The sequence below is a fragment of the Amphibalanus amphitrite genome, unplaced genomic scaffold (genome assembly GCF_019059575.1).
Source record: "Amphibalanus amphitrite isolate SeventyFive unplaced genomic scaffold, NRLGWU_Aamphi_draft 000732F_arrow, whole genome shotgun sequence".
In the NCBI taxonomy this organism is placed as follows: Eukaryota; Metazoa; Arthropoda; class Thecostraca; order Balanomorpha; family Balanidae; genus Amphibalanus; species Amphibalanus amphitrite.
The window spans coordinates 348640-367393 of record NW_024882226.1 but is presented as its reverse complement, the minus strand read 5'-3'; the positions used below and the strand labels follow the sequence as shown (position 1 = coordinate 367393).

At 56.8% G+C, this 18754-nt stretch overlaps 1 protein-coding gene across 1 annotated transcript in view; it reads left to right on the top strand.

Annotated features, from left to right (window-relative positions):
• Positions 1–1319: 1319 nt before the first annotated feature.
• The window catches only part of LOC122365342, a gene marked incomplete at its 5' end in the record, with an annotated part of 41420 nt that continues 23985 nt past the window's right edge, over positions 1320–18754 (top strand). The window contains 3 exons of the mRNA XM_043336483.1: positions 1320–6792; positions 12673–12810; positions 13594–13778. Of these exons, the coding sequence (XP_043192418.1) occupies positions 1320–6792; positions 12673–12810; positions 13594–13778 (5796 nt within the window). The remainder of the gene's footprint in view (positions 6793–12672; positions 12811–13593; positions 13779–18754) is intronic.

Here is an 18754-nt window from a genome sequence, read left to right as displayed (position 1 = left end):
TGTTTTGGCCACTGACATACATTCCCTGGCGCAGTGTGCGCTGGCTCAGTCCGCAGACTGTGTTGTCACTCCACGCAGAGATCTATTGCACCGACACGCCGTAATTGAGATGCAATGGCCTGCGAGAGTGAGACGCGGCCGGTGAAACGCGCGCGTGTGGCGGCCTGCCCCCGTCCTGTGCGCCGGGAAGTGAGGTTATTTGGACGGCGCGTCCGCTTTAGAGACAGACGGGCATGTGCTGCGCGTGTTTTACACTTGAGCGCGCTTCACACCATGCTTCGCCACCACATCATCATGTTTCACAGCGTGACAGGCTCGCCAGCTGTGTGCCGTTCTGGAAGCGAGATGCACGGTGCAAATGCTGAAGGCTAAGTTGCGAAGCGCAAAGCAGGTGCTGGTGGTTATATCCGTAAATTGACGGACATTTGCTGTATTTGACTGGTTCGGCATAAATTCCATGTTCTGGGAGAGAAATCGCTGGTATCTATTCCTATTGACGGGTTATCGATTGATGCACAAAGAAAAATCTTTATATTGCTGGGCGCTTTTAACAATACTTCTCTGTTGCATTATACCTATTACTTATTTATCGATGTAACAGCCAACAGGGCAGCTGCGCTGGGGATTATCTTAGTTTTGAGTGTGTACGGTCTATGCCTAGTGACTAGGTTTTGTGACACACACACAGCCAACACAAAGTTGTTTTACTGTTGAAGATAAAACACTGATTACGAAAGTGATACCCTCAATCAGCGTTTGAATCAGCGCATATATCTCAGTGTGCGTATGAACACTGCACTTATCTGGTCTGTCGCGACAACAGATAAGTAGGTACTGGGCGATCTATAATCCATATCACACAGGGGCGCTTGCCGCCATATGCTGAGATACGGGCTAGTTCGTGAGCAGGCTCTGTTGTGCGAGGTGGATCTATTTTTCTGAAGTGTTCAGGGAGCCGTTTGCTTGCTTTAGAGACTTCATCGTGAACAAGCTTTCGTAAGCCTCCGGGTAGCTTGTCTTGACCACGATATTCGTGTACTATCCATCTGACTCTGCATCCGTGTGATTGAACATGTCTTCAATCGTTTCCAGTGGCAGCTTTGCCTTTGCGGCGATGTTGAATGTTCCACTACCCGTTTCGTCTCGCTTGCAGTATTGTTATTGATGCAGTACCTGAACTCGCCGCGTATGTATATTGAGGGCAGGTCTGAGGGGAACCCCACTCTATCGCCAATGGACAGGCATAATGTATTCGTGTCTCGACTGTCGTACTGTCGCTCCGCCCTCTGACCCTCCCTCCCCTCCCCTCTGTCCGGCAGCTCGGCCGCGTCAGAGAGGGGCTCCACGCCGACGTTCCAGGCGGCCGCGCGGAGTATCAGTCAGGAGCTGGTCCGTGAGCGTGACCAGAGCCTCACCGAACGGTGGACAGACTCGCTGCGCAAGTCGCGCGATCGGCTCCGCAAGCGGTTCTCGCTGAAAGACGAGCGTCGCCCGGCCAGTGAGCCTGCTGGGGGTGCTGCCGCAGAGGAGGACGACCCGTCGCCGCCGCTACCAGTGGGGTCCGATGGTCAGGAGCGCAGGAGCCGTCGCGATGGCGCCAAACGGGCCGATGTCTTTCTGCAGCCGGTACGCCGATTTGGAAAGGTAGCCAGCCGCAGCGCCGTCGGCAAGCCGGTGGTGCGATTCGCCAAGACCTGCCGGCGCGACGTGCCGAAACCCTATCGGTTCATCAGAGACAAGCTGCGCTCGAGGAGCTCGGAGCCGCAGCGGCTGAGATCGGACAGTCCGCGGCCGCGCTCCCTCTCACCATCCAACGGCGGGAGCAACAACGAGGACGAGATCGTGTTCGCGTTCGGCACGGCCAAGGAGCAGGAGGAGCACATCTACGACCCGGTCGGAGAGCCGCCTGAAGTCGACCGGACGATCCGAGACGCCGACGACGAGGACGACGCCGACGACGCCTCGCCGGTAGTGGAGGAGCCGGAGGACGACTTTTCACGTTTCTCGCGGTTCAGTAAGACGCAGTACGAGCAGGAACCGGCCCGAAAGACGGAGTCGGCGCGCTCAGAGCCCGAGCAGAGTTCCCGTACTCCTACCCCGTGTCTGAAGGATACCTCAGATAGCGGCCGTAACAGCCGGCCAGGCTCACGTTCGTCGAGAACAGAGGACTTTCCCAAATCAGTCCGCTTCGGCAAGAAGCGCGTCTCGGACGGTTCTGACAGCGTGGGCGTGCGCTTCAAGCCGCTGTCGACCTCCTCCAGTCAGGACGAGGACGTGGGAAGCTACCACGGCCTCCAGCGCGTCAGAGTGCAGCTGAAGGACGACGCCACCGGACTCAACATTGTCAGCAAGATCGCCCAGCAGCAGCCGCAGCAGCAGACGCCACCCCAGCCGGACGTGGTAGCCCTGCCTCCGATCGAGATCCGTCAGCTGGACGAGCCGCCACGCGTGCTGAGACCCCGATCGAACCAGTCTACACCCGAGAGTCCTGTGTCGTCGGACACAACGCCCGTGTTCACGCCAGTAGAGACAACACCGCCAGCCTCAGCCTCTACACCAGCCGAGCCGGCCAGAGGAAAGAAGCAGAGAGCACTACCGTCGTGGGCTTCGTCGAGCAAACCGGCGCCTGCTGTGGTACCTAACGACCCGCCTCCGCCGCCTCCGGCCGCTGTGGCTGGTCCGAGTGTCACACCGGTGCGCGCTGCCGTGACTGTCGAGACGACTGTGGTCTCTTACGAGGAGCCAGAGCCAGATCCGGAGCCGGAGCAGATCAGTGAGCCATCTCCGCCGGAGATCACACTCACTACCGACTGCCGGCCGCCGCGTCCGCCGCCGCCCGCTCCGGAGACTCTGGAGCGCTGCCGCCGTCCCCTGCAGGCGATCGATAACACCCAGAAAATCGAGCCGAAGACGAAGGAGCCGCCGGCGCCGCGCGAGCCCTACCAGCCTAAGATTCGTGAGTACGCCGAGAGCCGTCGCGCGCTCACCCTCAAACCGCCGCGTAAGAAGAAGCGGAGCGACGCTACCGATCCACGCTCGCAGTCCGCTGATCAGGCAGACCGTGCTGACGAGCGGACCATCGCCATCTTCGGCACGGTTACCAGGCCCGCTCGCACCAAGCGCCGCGGTGTGTCAGCCTCGGCTGTGGACCGCGCGCCCATCAGCCGCGAGCCGCCGCCCCGTCCGCCGCCGCCGGCGCCGCGCCGCCCGCCCCGCGGCAGGAGCGGCAGCCGGGGCCGCCGCGCCGCCGTCTCGCTAAACGACGTGCGCTACGCCGACGAGTCTGCCACTGAGGAGTCTGCCGACTACGGCGACGGCCGCAGCTACCGCCGGCTCCTGGACGACGCCGACCAGGGTCCGTACCGTCCGACGCGCTCGTTGACTCGACCGGCGCGCCGCTCTCTGCCTCAGAGTACCGTCACCGGGCGGCTGGTGGTCGGCGGGGGACAAATCCGCGTCCAGGGAGACGAGGAGACACCGCCGGCGCGACCCAGCCGCGGCGGCCGCGGGCAGCTCGAGCCGTCCGCGCGCGGACATAACGACACGTTCGACAGCATCGGCGAAGGCCCGGACGCTGCGCACGAGACCGTCCAGCACGCGCCGGGCAGTGTGACCAGCGAGGGGCCGCGCTCGCTGCACTCGTTCCAGCAGGAGGAGCTGGGCAGCGGCGACGAACTGATGCTGATAGTACACGACTCAGAGCGCGACGGCCACGGAGACTCGGGCAGGAGGGAGCCAGAGCTGTGTCTGGTGAGCAGGCAGAAGGAGGGGAAAGAGAACCAGCCAGAGGGAGACCGGGAGAGCTCGCCTGAGGTGCAGCTGAGGAAGCTGACCCCGGGGAGACCCGAGTACGCGCACGTGAGGAAGCGCTCGTCGCTGCTGCTGAGAGAGCAGGAGGCGGACTACGACTATCCGCCGCCGGTGCCGAAGAAGCTTAACGACCTGCGACCGTCGTCTCCGTCCGCGCCGCCGCGCAGGAGACCGGCTAGCCTCTCACCGGGCCGGGCCGGACTGGACGGAAACACTACCTGGCCAAAGAGGCGCCACACCACCGCCCCGGCGGACTCCGACGTGACGGACGCGCCGGTCGCGCCGCCGCCGCGCACCGTTCGCCGCAGTAAGGTGCGCAGCAGCACCGTACCAAGAGGCTTCAAGGCGAACAGGAGCATGAGACCCACGCTCTACCACCTGGCCAAGGAGCAGCGATCGCAGGAGGACGGCGTGGACATGAAGAACCGGCCGCTGCCGCCGCCGCCGCCACCGCCGCGCAAGAAACCGTCGGGATACTCCAACCCGAGCCTGAACGCCGACTGTGTCGCTGCGACTGAGGCGCCAGTAGTTGTGCAGATGCAGACACAAGAGACTGCGCCGGCGCCGCTGCCAGTGGCTGAGACCCCAGCCAAAGAGACCCCGGCCGTAGTCGCGGCTTCGCCCGCGCCTCCGGCCCCGGAGCCGGAGCCTGTTGAAATGGTCGGTGTCTCCCCGGCCGGTTCTGATCAGGAGCTCTCCTCCCAGGCCACTGACGCGCCCTCAGAGATCACCCTGCGCTCTGAGGGCAGCCAGGCGACCCTGACCTCCGGCCGCGACCCCGGCTGTGAGAGTACCGATGACGAGTTCTTCTCGATGGCCAGCGAGGCGGACGGCCGCCGCCGCACTCCTCCCTCGCCAACCGACAGAGTAAAACAGGACAGCCCGGCGAGCGGTGCCGCCAAGCCGCCGGGCCAGCAGCAGCTGGAGAAACACCAGCAGCAGCAGCAGCAGGCCGGCCTGGTGGCCGCCGCGCCGCGGCACGTGCTCGTACCACACTTCATCCAGCGGGTGTCCACCTCGGAGATGGACGCGGCGTCAGCCAACATCCTCGACCTGACCGCCGGCAGGATTAAGGTGACCGAGCTGGAGGTGGATCGCATCTACATCCGCGAGGGACGCGTCAAACTCATCTGCCATGAGGAGGGCAGTGACGACGAGGGCGCCGGCGCGGGCGGCCGCGCGGCCCCGCCGCCGCCGTCGCCGGCCGAGCCGCGACTGCCGCCGGCTGACGGGCCGCCAGGCGGCGCCAGCGGCACGGACGGCGGCAGCGGCGGCGGCGGACAGCCGGCCGGGGCGGCCGGCGGCGCCCCGCGCTCCGCCGCCGCCGCCGGCGCGGCCGGAGGGACCGGCGAACCGAGCAGCAGCTCCGACTCGTCGTCCGAGAGCCGCGCGCCCGACCCGGCTCTGCTCCGGGAGCTGGACGCCGTCGAAAACCAGCTGCGGCAGATCGGGTCGTGCCTGCAGGAGATTCAGCGCGGCGGCTGCCGCGGCCGGAGCGAGCCGGTGCCGAGCGCGCCGCCGGCCGCCGGCCGACACTTCATCCCGCGCCGGGACGGTGACTCAGACGACTCGGCCGCAAAGCGGAAGAGCGCCGAGTGCGAGGACGCCAGTCCGCCGCGCTCGCCGGTCGCTGCCGGGCCGTCCGTGCACGCGCGCCTCGAGGGTATAAAAACAGCACTCGAGCAAGTGATATCGCCCGAGCGACAGGCGCTGTCGGCGTCGGCCGCGCAGTCTAGCGCCGCCCCTGCCGCCGGCGACACAGACAGCCGAGCCCCCGCGCCGGCCGCGCAGTGCGCGCCCGACAACGACTCGGAGTGTATCTACGGCATACCGGCCGAGGTTGCCGACGCGCCCGGCCGGAGAGTGCGTCTCAGTCAGCTGTTCAGCTCGTTCGGCAAGGGTCTGCGCCGGCGCTCGGGCGCGCGCAAGGAGCGCAGAGCGCACAGCCAGTTTTACGTGGATCTCGACCGGTCGGATTCGGACAGCAGCGGTCTCGAGCAGCACCCTCGGCCGCACAGTGACCCGTCTCTCGACTCGTCCTCTTCGGGCAGTGGAACTCGCAGCTCCTCAGAGACAGTCGTCATGGGCGGCACGACCAGCCAGCCGGAGAGGTGCGTCATTCCCAAACATCAGCTGGTCAAACATCAGCCGGCCGACGGCTGCCTGCAGTACGCCCGGGTCATACAGGAGTTCAGCAGCAACCTGCAGAACCTGTGCAGACAGATGCCGAACGGTAACACCATCGGCAGCACGGGCGGAGGAACATCAGACGAGGCGCCCGACCCGGACCCGGCCACCGAGCCGCCGCCGCCGCCGGCCGCGGAGAACTCCGACTCGGACTCGGAGTCAGAGACTCTGCACACGGCGTGCGACCAGCCGCCGCCCTCGCCGGACGCCAGCCGATCCTTCCTTGTGGCGAAAGAGATGATGACCTCGGAAGAGACGTTCGTCGACGCGCTGCGTCTGCTGAACGAGGACTTTCGCGCGGCGGCGCTATCCGTTCCGCCTGACGCCAGTCCTGCCGGCATCCCTGAGGCCGACCTGGACCAGATTCTGGTCCACCTGCCCTCGCTACAGAAACTCAACGAGGAGCTTCTGGCCGACCTGCGCGCGCGTGTCGCTAACTGGAGCCGCCAGCCGCGTATCGCCGATGTGATCGTGCGCAAGGGTCCGTTTCTGAAACTCTACTCGGCCTACATACACGACTTCCAGGCTCAGAGTCACATGCTGGACGACTGCCGGAGTCGGTACCCGGGCTTTGACGCGGCTGTGACGAAGTTCGAGGCCAGCCCGCGCTGCCAGAAGCTGTCGGTGAAGCACTACATGCTGAAGCCGGTGCAGCGGCTGCCGCAGTACCGACTGCTGCTGCAGGACTACCTGAGGCGGCTGGAGGTGGGCTCGGATGACTACGACAATACCCTCCGGGCGCTGGAGGTGGTCTGCGAGGTGGCAGAGCACGCCAACAAGAGCATGAAAGAGGGGGTGAGTACTGAGAACTGGGGGCACGTGCTGATGAGTCAACCCGCACTCACCATCACGTGAGGGACTCCGCGTACAATTACAGTATAATTATGCAACAAGTTCTGGCTGACTATTTCGTTCATCAGCCAGTTGTGTTATAGCTAGTATTAGCCGCACCGTAGTTACTGTTTGATGTTTGACCAGGTATGCACAATTACTGCCTTGTAGCCGGTTTTCTTATCCGTTGTTTCGTGTACACTGGCCATTTTCCCTCCGTGGAAGGAGCCCGCTGGTGACTCACTCCACATACCCACGGCCACGTCCTTGTTAACGGCCAGGGCTGGATCCTGTAACGATGCGATATACACTGGGATGGAGACTGCAAACCTACCCTGACAGCCGCTCCGCCAGAGCCGGCCGCCGCCGTCTGTGTGCGTTTTCGAGGCCTGTTTACCCTGCTGAAGGCTGCTGTTCTCCCTGATAGTGCCGTGGACATTGTTCGGGCCCCAGAGTCGTTCATAGGAGCGCAATCAGGGGCCGATTTCGCCACTGAGTCATGCACTGCGGTCTGTCCCGTGCACTGTGGTCCGAGATATCGCTCTGTCTCGGTGCCCCCCCCCCCCCCCTCCTCCTTTTCCGGCCCTGTCTTGGTGCCTGAGGCCGCCTCTGGCGCTGCGTTGCCGCCGTCACGGCTCGTCACAGCGTGACGCGTGACGCGTGGCGCGCGCCGCCGCCCGTGCGGTCTGTTAGACCGTCACATAACCGCCGGCCCGCCGGCACTGCCGTGTCGAGCTGGTATGTGGGTGTTGTCAGGTTACAATCTATCCTACAAAGCCTCATCTATCTGATGGTGGCATGTAGCGTTCACATTTGTATTACATGATGATGGAACAGAACTATGGGAACATTTTACCCTTGTCAGCATGCGTTAGCTTCTCTTTACGCTCTACTCTTAATACCGCTCATCGTGTCACGTTTGACAGCTCTTACCGCTCCCGCAGTAAGTCGCCGCTGCGTCATTGAGTGGAAACGATTTGAACACGCCGCACCAGCCCCGACCTCGACCCCCCCCCCCCCCCTCTCTCTTCCCTATCCGTCCTCACGTGGGTATTGTTTCACGTGATCAGTGGCGAGCGGCGGGCGCGGCACGGCGGCGCGAGGCGCGGGCTCGGGTTACCAGCCGGTCATTGTCCCGTTCTCTGGGTCACTACGTGAGCGGAGTGCTGAGTAGGACGGTAGGGTCTGCCCGGGACAGAGACAGGACTGGTCAGATGGCGTATCTGTTACATCCAGTATCTGTTGGTTTTGACTATCAGCCCCAAGGCCCATTAACTTGTCAAATAGATAATAATGTTTTCGCAGATCTGGTTTGGAGGTTATTAAGTGCAGCTTAAAGTGGTGTGCCGTAGATCGTACGCCGTGAATGGGTTTTCGAGCCGATGTATGGTGAAGAACATTTAGTGATGAGTAGTTGCGTTATATGCTATTTGGTATTTCGAAAAGTGCTTTCGATCTAACTGATTATGGACAGAGGTCGAATAATGTCTTTATCTTCCGTTATATGACAAAAGGGCGAGGAACATGTCTGTCAGTTGTTTTCTCAACCCTTCTATATAAAGCTGGTGACCTTACACCCGGTCTGAGGTAGCTCCCACTATTAGTAAAGTAATCTTGGCTCCCACCGCGCTCGATCAGACATGTGGCAGTGCATTGCACTCACTCACAGGGTAGCTGAAACAGTACCGGGTTCGGTTTCAGCTTACCTCCCGTGCTGTGGGCGTTATTTCAGGCTGACGTGTGGTCTGGGTAACGGAGCACCTGTAGCACGTGCTGTGTCACCCAGCACCCCCCCCCCCCCCGGATCCCCTCCCCTGATACCGGCTGGTGCTAACTGCTAACCAGCACGGGGACACGCCTGCTAAATAGTCAATGTCAGGCCGGACGAGAGCGGTTGTGCATGACATTTGAGCGCGGCCGTGCATGTCATTAGAAACAGGCCGTTGGAAGGGCTAGTTGGCGTAGGTACTTGGTCGAGTATGGTGAATGATAATTGGGTTTTGCACTTAGTAACAGTCTGGTGGTGCGCGGTTTCCGAGTATGAACTTCGAACTGTTAACTTTTGCCATGGTGACTGATGGTCAGCTTCGAGTTGTCATTCCATATTACTCGAACATTTTGAATTCGGCGTTTTGTACTCGAGAATCATCCGTCGACGTCGTGAAGTCATTTTCACCGTCCTCATCACCTCTCGTCAGCGTGCGCCCTACCTGGGGACAGAGCTCCGCCGCTGGTAGCTGGGCGGAACCTGTCAGGGCCGCGGTGAACACCGCAGGACGGTTGTGTCGGCGCCCGCACCTCTCTCAGACCGACCGCCGCGGGCAGGTCGGTCAGCAGTCGGCGGTACTATAGTGCAGCTGTAATTTGGTGGTTTATTGAGCACCGTGCAGCCAGCCGTCACTTAGTGACCATCTCGGCGGGCGCCGCCCCCACGGCCCGCCGTTTGTTCTGAGCCGATCGCGTGCGACCGGGGAGCGCTGATGGTGGCCCTCGGTCGGGGAGGTCCGGTCAACTCGCGGTCAGTGCATGGTCGCGGCGCGGTCAGTGCATGGCTGATCCGTAGTCAAAGCGTAGTCGTAGACGGTCGAGACTTGGGACGGTTCGCTCAAATCTTCACTAGAAGGCTGGTCAAGTGGTCAGTGGTCATTGGTTAATGCCTCGTACTCGATGCTCGTTTGGTGAGCGATCACGCCACTTGATCACATTCAGTTGAAAATCAGTATACCTTCCAGCAAGTCAGATGGCCAGTGCAATGTGCATTGTGCATGTCATGGCGATTTTTGTGCCGGGATTTAATAGCACCTCATCAAAATAATTTGACTCGGACTGTTTGATGTTTACCCTTGCCTGGCAGCTGGTTGTGTGTGCTCTGTGGGCGTGGTTTGGTAATGACACCATTCGTCAGAGAGCCCCGGGCTGGCTGCGGTGTCTGTCTGTCTGTCTGTCTGTCTGTCTGTCTGTCTGTCTGTCTGTCTGTCTGTCAGTCGGCGCCGCGCCGCCTCCGGCTTTGGGCTCTGCAGAGTGCACCGCACAGACGTGAGAATGGGCTAAGATGAGCCGTTAAACACAAAGAGCCACTCCGCGTGCTGACCGGTATCCATGAGTCTGGTTTCCATTGATGAGAGACAGTCGGAAGTCAGCCAACAGACGTCGGAAATGCCAACGGGGTTTTTGTTCTCAATCCATGACGTCATCCTTCAGAATGTCTCATCTCCGTGTCCGGGGTATTATTGTGGTCGATCTCCGAACTACAGAAATAGTCTTTCGTTGCCAGTGTTTCGTCACGCCTCGTCTCGAATCTCCATTCATGTGACCAGCTGGTTTAACTCACAAGCCTGCGCCCATGTTTACGTTAGCACATGGTGCGTGTGTACTCCGTACTGCGCGCGTGCGTCCGTGTTTGACTGCATGTGTGCCTGTACGCCCACCGGCGGGTGGCTGCCTCGGTCCGGCTGAGGGATGCCCCTCTGTTATCGCTGGTCCCGCTTCCCCCGTCCGGCCTTGGACAGTGGACTGGCCCTATCTCGAGCGTCGCTTTCCTGTGTGGAATGGCGACAGCCCTTTCTGCGTTTTAGACGGCGGACGGCCCGTTTGGTGGATGAGAACTAATGTGACACGCACGGTCTGGGGAATACGGTGCAAACCCATGGACATTACATCTGGGATGTAGTACTAACATTCGATAACTGCTTGCCACGTTTACCTATTCCATATGATTGGTTGTAAACGCATCAGAAAAAAGAAGATTTAGATTGTAACTTCTAGACTCTTTTTTTGTCCATCTGCTGTTCATTTCCAGTGTTCTCACATTTTAACGTTCTTTCAAGTGTTATAATGTGGAGTCTGGATGATAGTATTTGAGCCGAGTCCGTCAATACAGCTCAAGACCCATCGTTCACGTTTTGCCAGTTTTTCCCTGCAGTCCTTGTGAGTGACCGGTTCGTCGTTGTTTTCCCTATTCGCTCCAGGGCTCGCTAGTTTACCTCGACCATGGCTCTGTGTTTCGTCAATCGTGCCTTGTCTCTGGGTATCTTCACTCGTGCAGTTCGTGTCGAAAAATAATGCCGATAGGAGGAGCCGGTTTTACCAGCTGGGCGGACCGAAAGGCCTTGAGTGGAACATTCGTGGCGATACTGGAGTCTCAGTGGCACTTTGAGCTGCATGGTATTTGATCGTGCATTCGTTTTGAGGTTTTGATGACTATGTCACTTGTCATCTCCGTCCCAGTACTTGTCCCAATACTCGGCTTCCTGTGTTTTTCTCCCGGCTTTCCAGCCCTCCTAGTTCCCACCTCCCAGCTCCCTGGTATCCACTCCTCAGTTGTTGCTGTCCTCAGTGCATGCCGTCTCCAGCAAGTAGCAACTAGATATTGACGGGAAGAGGTCCCCCTAGCCTATCCGGTTTGTTGAATCATTGCTGCACCACTCTCATCCGCAGCAGAGCCGCAATTCCACCCGGATCTGGCTAGATGTTCAGCCGTCGCCGCAGGTTTTTTCTGAACTGGTCTCGTACAGGCCGGCCGGGTCGTAGCGGGCGACACGCCGCTTCAGCCTGTGTTGCGTACGTTTAGCGCTGGTCGGGCGACAGGTCACATTTCCTCACTGGGGCGACTATCGCATCCGGCAGCCTGCTCCGTTTGACTCTGTCGCGCTGTCACACGTGTCGACGTGCGGCGCTGCGCAAAAACGACACGGGCCTATGTTTGAGTCTTTTGGGGTGGGCTGGTTGGAGAAGTCATGTTCCAGAAGCCGTTTTCTTTTTCGGGTGTCTTCTTACTATTTCATACCTTACCAGCGTTACGCTCGTTTGATGTTTCTAACAGCTAAGTTCTCTGTTAGGTTTGTTGTTGTGAATACCCTCAGCTTTCGATGTGGTAAGAGTGCCAGCGAGGCCTGGATTGTCTCAATTAGGCAGGCACAGACTGTGCCAAGTTGGCAGCACCACCTACGGGTTCGCTGGAAGGGCTGTGGTTCGGCCGTCTGCCACCTAGCGGCGCCACAGAAGCAGCCACCGTGTCGGCTTAGTGGGGTCATATGCCAGGAAAGATACCCCCAGCTGTGAAATGAAACCATCAGTGTTTCACACAGCTGTGTTATTACGGTATATGGATGACAGATGCTAAACTCCTTAAGTGCGCATTTCTTAGACAAGGTAAATTAGGAATTTTACTCGTGAACTAGGTTGGCTCCTTCTTCAATATCATATCCCATTGCAATACGATTGACCTTCTGTCGTTATTTCCATATCATAATACTGCATCTTCATTGACTAACGGTCGGTAACCCCCTCGCTCTATTCTTAGTCCTGTGCTGATCCAAAAATTTCACAAACACCTCCCGACCCTGCCCTCCTCTCCTGTGATCCCATTCCCATACTCTCCCCCCTCCTCTCCCCAGTGGCTGTCCACGAGCTGAAGCGGCGGCTGGCTCCGAGCCTCCGCATCGCTCCAGGAATAGGCGGCTTCCTCCGGCACTCTGCCGCCACCTCCGCTCCTCTCTTCTGTGCCCGGGCGACGTGTCAACTCACCAGGTGTCGTCCAACACGGTGACGGCTGTCAAGAAAACCTGGCAGGGTTAGCAGACAATGTGACGAGTATCATCACAAGGAGTATGTTATCCCTTTGAATTATTTGAAAATGATCTAGAGTCATGAAATCATGACTCTAGAAAGGGATTCAACTATTACTGAATGGTATTATAACACACATAGCAGGTCTGGTTGCAGACCGTTCTTTTCGGAAATCACTGTCTTTTGATCTACCCCTCCCCCCCCCCACAGCTGTCCCTGAGAAAAAAAAAACTGTTCTTCACCCCAGCCTGACACCCCCTCCGCGTCTTTCCGCAGGACAACTTCCGTAAGTTGTTACAGCTGCAGGACCGCCTGCGCTACACCGAGATCGTCAAACCGGGCCGGACCTTTCTCCGCGAGGGGGAGCTGATGAAACAGTGCCGCAAAGGACCGCAGCCGCGCTTCGTCATACTGGTAGGCTACCGGCGGTGACGTGGGGCTCTAACTCACCGTGATGAATGGAGTCTAGGGTATTCGTCAAACGGGTAGATTCCCTTCCGTGGTTTCGTAGTGGTATTTTATCGCAGTGTTGATTTTTTCAGGTGTTTGAGTGACTTGTGTTTCATAATGTGGTCCACTCAATTTGATTCATGAATGACCGATATAAGGTGCATTTCCTTTTGTGGATTCCCTCTGCGAGTGTGTCGTATGGGCGTTTTGCACCAGCCTGTCGTCTGTTGCCCGTGTGTGCTGAGCTGACTGATAGCCGTCACAGTTGAGAGGATGATGCGATCTATGTGTGTACGAGCGATAACACTGCTCTGATTGTCGGTGCAGGGGGTCAGGGGAAAGCCGATATCGCAGCCCGTTGCTTTGGATACAGTCAACAGTTAGGTGTATACTGGCTATGCTTGAAGCTACATACTTGCAGATAGCTGGTATGCGCCTTCTTATCCTAGGACGCTTATCCAGTTGAAATGATTCTGTTTCGTGGTGGATGGAACATGAGCGTCTGGGGGATGGACATGAGCGACCGCATTTGGAACTGATACCAGCTAAGGTTATAGGCATATTCCAGTGTTATGCCAGTGAACAAATCATCCTATAGACGCAAACAGTGGCACACTTTTTGGCTTAAACGTTGACATTGCTGTGTTTTTGGGCATGGTCAGGGACGCTCCTGTCAAAAAATCATGACATGCCACTGTATAAGAGAAGAGCTCAAACAGCTGATCGTCCCCTCCCTCTGTTCGCCAGCTGACGGACAGCCTGCTGCTGACGCGCTACTCGGGCTCGGCCACGGCCGCCTCAGGCCCACTGAACCTCGACTACGTGCTGCCGCTGGCTGGCATGTACATCAGCGAACCGGGCGGCGCCACAGACGAGTACCAGAACGAGTTCTCCATCGTCTCCACGGCTCGCAGCTTCAGCCTGAAAGCTAGGTGAGCGGTGAGCGAGAGCGAGGACAGGGAGGCAGCCTCAGCCTGGCCCGCTGGTGCCTGAAAGCTAGGCGAGCGGTGGGGGAGAGCGAGAAAGGGAGCCAGCTTTAGCCTGAAAGCTAGGTGAGTGGTGGGGGTGGGGGTGAGAAAAGGCAGGAAGCTTCAGTTTAACCGCTAGGGGAGGGGCAGGGGATGAGAGGAGAGGTAGCTGTGATCTGACCGCTAGGTCGCTGGAGCTGGGGGAGGGGAGGGTAGAAGAGGAGGCAGAATCAGTCTGACCGCTGGGCGAGGGGTGGGGAAAGGAAAGAGGGCTTCATTCTGACTGCTAGGTGGGGGCGACTAGAGGGGAGTCAGCCTGACTGAGCTAGGGAGTTGGGCGAGGGATAAAGGAGAGGGGGCTTCAGCCTGACTGCTAGGTGGGGGGGGGGGGGGGCACGGGGTAGGAGGAAGGTGGCTAGGTGGGTTAGGGGCAGGGGCGGAAAAGATTACCTCAGTCTGACCTCTAGTTGACGGATGGGGCGACTAGAAGGGAAGGGGAGCTTCAACCTGACCGCTAGATAAGAGACAGGGGCAGATGGAGGCAGCTTTTGCCCGACCGCGGGGTATGAGGGAATTCGGATAACTGTTTAACATTGTCGCGGTGCTTAGCATTCCTAGCTAAACGGTTGAATTTAGTGATTTTATTCTATGGTTGGACTACCATATTGACAAAAGAAAAGCTATTAGCATGAGGGTGGAAGTGTAAGGCTACCACCGGCACCTTTTCTTTCCTTGCGTTCCGCTGCGGTCTGTCCCTCTTGTTAAGCGGACAGGCCATCCCCTGTGTCCTCCTTATCGTCCCTCATATTCACTGACTTTCCTCTGCCGTTTTTTTTTTTGTCCTCCGTTCACAGACGGTCCTCTCCCAGTTCCCGCTCCATTCGTGGCCATCCTACAGCCCTAGAGTTGGACAGCGCCATCCGCCATGCTGTCCTCAGTACCGGCGTGAGCGCTACCTCAGCTACAGTGCCGTGAGAACGGGCTCGTCCCAACTCCCTTCCGTCGCCAGCTTCATTCCTTACTTTAGTAAGTTCACGAGGCAAAGCAGCTTCACAGCGCCATCTACCTTTTGTCCCGTGCTGGTGGCGAGGTTTTCACCTGCGTGACCCTATTAGTATGCGCAGTCATAGACGAATTTTCTTGCAATTCGGTGTTTTCATTTAGCACTATTATGTACCCGGTATTCTTCTACATCCTCGGCGCTCGCTGTCCCTGCTCTGTCAGTATCAGCCCTTTGACGGATCCGAGTCATTGGTCGTCACTTCTGTTGCTGGGTGCCGGTCCTTGGTGCGACCCGGACAGAGTGCGGTCCCCGCTCCTTCCCCGGAACTCAGCCCCTCTCCGGGTCAGCTAGGCCTCTGGAAGGGACACAGCTGAGAATGAGTCACGGAGCACGCGCTCGAGTGGGATGGGGGGGGGGGACACTTTCCGGGGTGATCCGCAGGGCTGGAAATAATTGAAATTGTGAGTGAATGGCCCTTTAAGCTTAAAATTGATATTATACCATGTTTAGCTTCCACTGGAAGGCGTTGTGATTAAAAGGAATGCGCTTGAATTATTTTACCCTTGTGTAAGTAACATGCTCCGCGACTCCCATCGTTGAATCAGGATCTGCGCATAATCGTCTTTGGACAATTTTCTGTCGCTAGGCTCCGACCATGACACTGGGATGGTAATACCCGGACTGACCCTCCGAATCTGAGTCAGTTACCGCCTGAGGGGTCCTGAGATCCTGGGGAAGTGACTCAACTGGGGCGCGGGTGCTGAAAGTGCGTCAGATCCTCGTTCTCGGAATGTGAAATGGGGGTGAACCAGTGCTCCAGATTGGGTCGTTTTTCCTGTAGATGTCAGTGATTCCCGAGATCTGTTAACACACGGTTGACGATTAGTTTGTTTCGAGTAAGCTTCGCTGTTTCTTTTCCAATTTTTTTAAAACCTAATCTTAGCACCCGAACTTGTTAACTAGCTTTGCACTTTGCAGGTAACTGATCAAAAGTTCGGAAGTGTACTTGCTTGTTTGTCATCAAGCCGGGCTTTCAACGAGTGGACTAGATCATACTCGGCAGTTAGTTCATCATAACACTGAGTGTCGAGAACGAATGAAATATCACGTTTTATTTAACTGGAGAAGCACCAGTCTGTGAATTGTGTGCATACAATCCGGCGTCCTGTCTCGCTGTAGCGTGAACGAGCCTTCATCTGTTGATTCTTCAGCTGACCCTGTCTGTCAGTGACCCGTGACCAGACCAATGTTTCGTGACTCGTGATATGTGACTCGTGATCTATGACTCGTGATTTAGATTGTTGACCCGTGACTGTTGGCCCAGTGAGCGGTGACTCACTCTGTGTGCTCCGCACGTGACACCTCGTGCCCGGTACGCAGCGGCTGACTTCCTCGTGCGGATGTGGCCGGTGGTTTTACCTATTCCTAGTTGCGACAATCTTGGTTGCGACAGCCCTTGTTTTTTTTTAAGAAGATTGGCTCTGCTGTGAGGCCGTGACGCAGACAAGTGGCACACTTGCTGTCTATCGCTCAAACGAATGAACTTGGCTGCTTCGGAAGAACTGTCATTCTATTTTAGACAACCTTGAGCTCAGCACAATTTAACAGATGGTCTGAGCCTTTTGGTAATCCTTAATAGTCTGTTCCATATCAAGCTTGCAGTCTGAGTTTCTTCGGCAGATCGCTCCTCCGCTCAAGAACTTGCGTCTTAAAATGTAAGAGCTGTATATGTTGCAGGCACTTTAGAAAATCAGTCATTTTGTAAAATGCCTAGGCATTTTGCAAAATGCCTGATTTTCCAGGTTTTTGCAAAAAGCCTAGGCATTTTACAAAATGACTGACTCTCCAGTCATTTTGCAAAATGCCTAGGCATTTTACAAAATACCTAGCTATTTTACAAAATGACTGAGCAGCGTGTTGTAGATACGAGTACCTAATTATATACGTTTTGGTAGCGTGTAGGTGGACCGAGGAGTCCAGCATTATGACCAGAGGAGTCCAGTGGGAGGTCTATACCTACCTCTCTCTATTCTGAGAAGTGCAGGCCCGCGTCATTTCCATACCCCCACGTCAGCGACGCTGCTGGATTTAAAATGACGCGGCGTTGGTGTACTTGGGAGTTTTTACAGCGTTAACTAAACAATGTTTATGCTACAGCCGAGTCTGCAACTCAACCTGGTCGTTACTCAGCATTGTCGTCATCACAGAGCTTCAAATCGATCAGCTACAGGCTGAACACGTACCTATAGGGTATAGGAAGACGTCCAAAAACTGTTGGCCATAGTATCTGTATTCTGTAGTGGGATCTACGTTCCATGCTGGTCAGGCATTTTGCAAAATGCCTAGTCATTTTGTAAAATGGCTAGCCATTTTGAAAAAAGCCTGGTTGCGTTCAGTCATTTTTCAAACAGCCGTCTTTTTGTAAAATGCCTATAGTTCGTTTTTCTTAAGTTCGACCTCTCTTCCGATGGGTGCCGGTTTTTCTGTGATTTGTGCGATTATTATCGTTTCTCCGCTCATCGGCGTCTATATCAATCAGTCGGCTGTTTCCGGATTGCATTTTATGCATCGTTTCTCCGTCGCCGTCGCCGTAATAGCAGCTGGCTGACTGGCAGTGGCGTTTGCCTCATTTCCGCCTGCTATTTCCGTCATACATACACTGTTCGGCCCAAGTCGTCGACCGGTGATATTTTGTAACGAATGTGACGGCAACTGGTGAGCGGCCGGGTGAAATTCTGTTATGATGTGTGCGAAGTACAGTGTGTCAACGTGTTGGTATCGATCCTGTCCCAGGGCGGCTGACAAGGAAGTCGGCGCGCACGGCAGACTAGCCGGAAACGGCCGCTTCCGGCCGACGGAGGTGCATAATCTGCCGCCGAGTGCGCCGGAGAGAGAGAGAGAGAGAGAGAGAGAGAGAGAGAGAGAGAGAGAGAGAGAGGGAGAGGGAGAGAGAGAGAGAGAGAGAGAGAGAGAGAGAGAGAGAGAGAGAGAGAGAGAGAGAGAGAGAGACAGAGACAGAGACAGAGAGAGAGAGAGAGAGAGGATAAAAAAATGTCTCAGAGGATATTTCCGCTAGATGGATGCCTTTTTATCGTTTTGATATTGCTTCATGACGACAAACTCCGATCAACAGGTATTTTCGTGATCGCATTCAATGTTGACCTTGCTATTCAATTTGAAGACTGTGATCGTGGACGTGGGTCGAACATGGAAGTCAGTCAAGGTGGTGGCGTCATCTTGGCTGGCTGTGCTAGCGCCACCTGGCACCGTCCCTTGCGATCGATCGTATCAGGAATAGTGTCACGTTTGCTGACCATCTGACATTCACAGTGCTACTGCTACCTGAACGGATATCCAAACCTTAGATTTTCCCGGTCCATCTAAGTCGTGAGCGAGGCATTCGTCAAAAATGCTAACTTTCAAGTTTCAACTCCATTTGAATTCAACAGGCATTTTTGTCTGAGTATCTATTTTCCTTCAATATACCTACGCAACGAAATTTTCATTTTATTGTCAAGGCAGCCTTGGGGCAGCCTAGGTATTTATGTCGCACAGCACATCTGTCGGGTAATTGATTTACCACGTTTTTTATAACACATCAAAGAGCGCTTCCGCCACGTTTTGCCGCGCCAGCTCACTGGGAAATCCCAGCCCGTCAGTGGCAGTGCTCTTCACCCGTTCCCACAACTGGTTCGATGCTGCGCCATATGTGTGCCACGCCACGAGTGGCCCAGATCGACCAGTATGGAATGCAAACTCAAATGTCTATCCTGTCTGTGTATGACTATGTAGACAAATAATGCGAATTCCGTGGTTCGTTGTAACTACGTGGACTGTGGAGCCCGAACGGGTTTCCGCTCGATGGAGCTGTTTGGGGGAGGGGCGGGGCGGCGACGGGCTGCTTCTGTCACCATCACTGCCGATGATGACGTCAGCG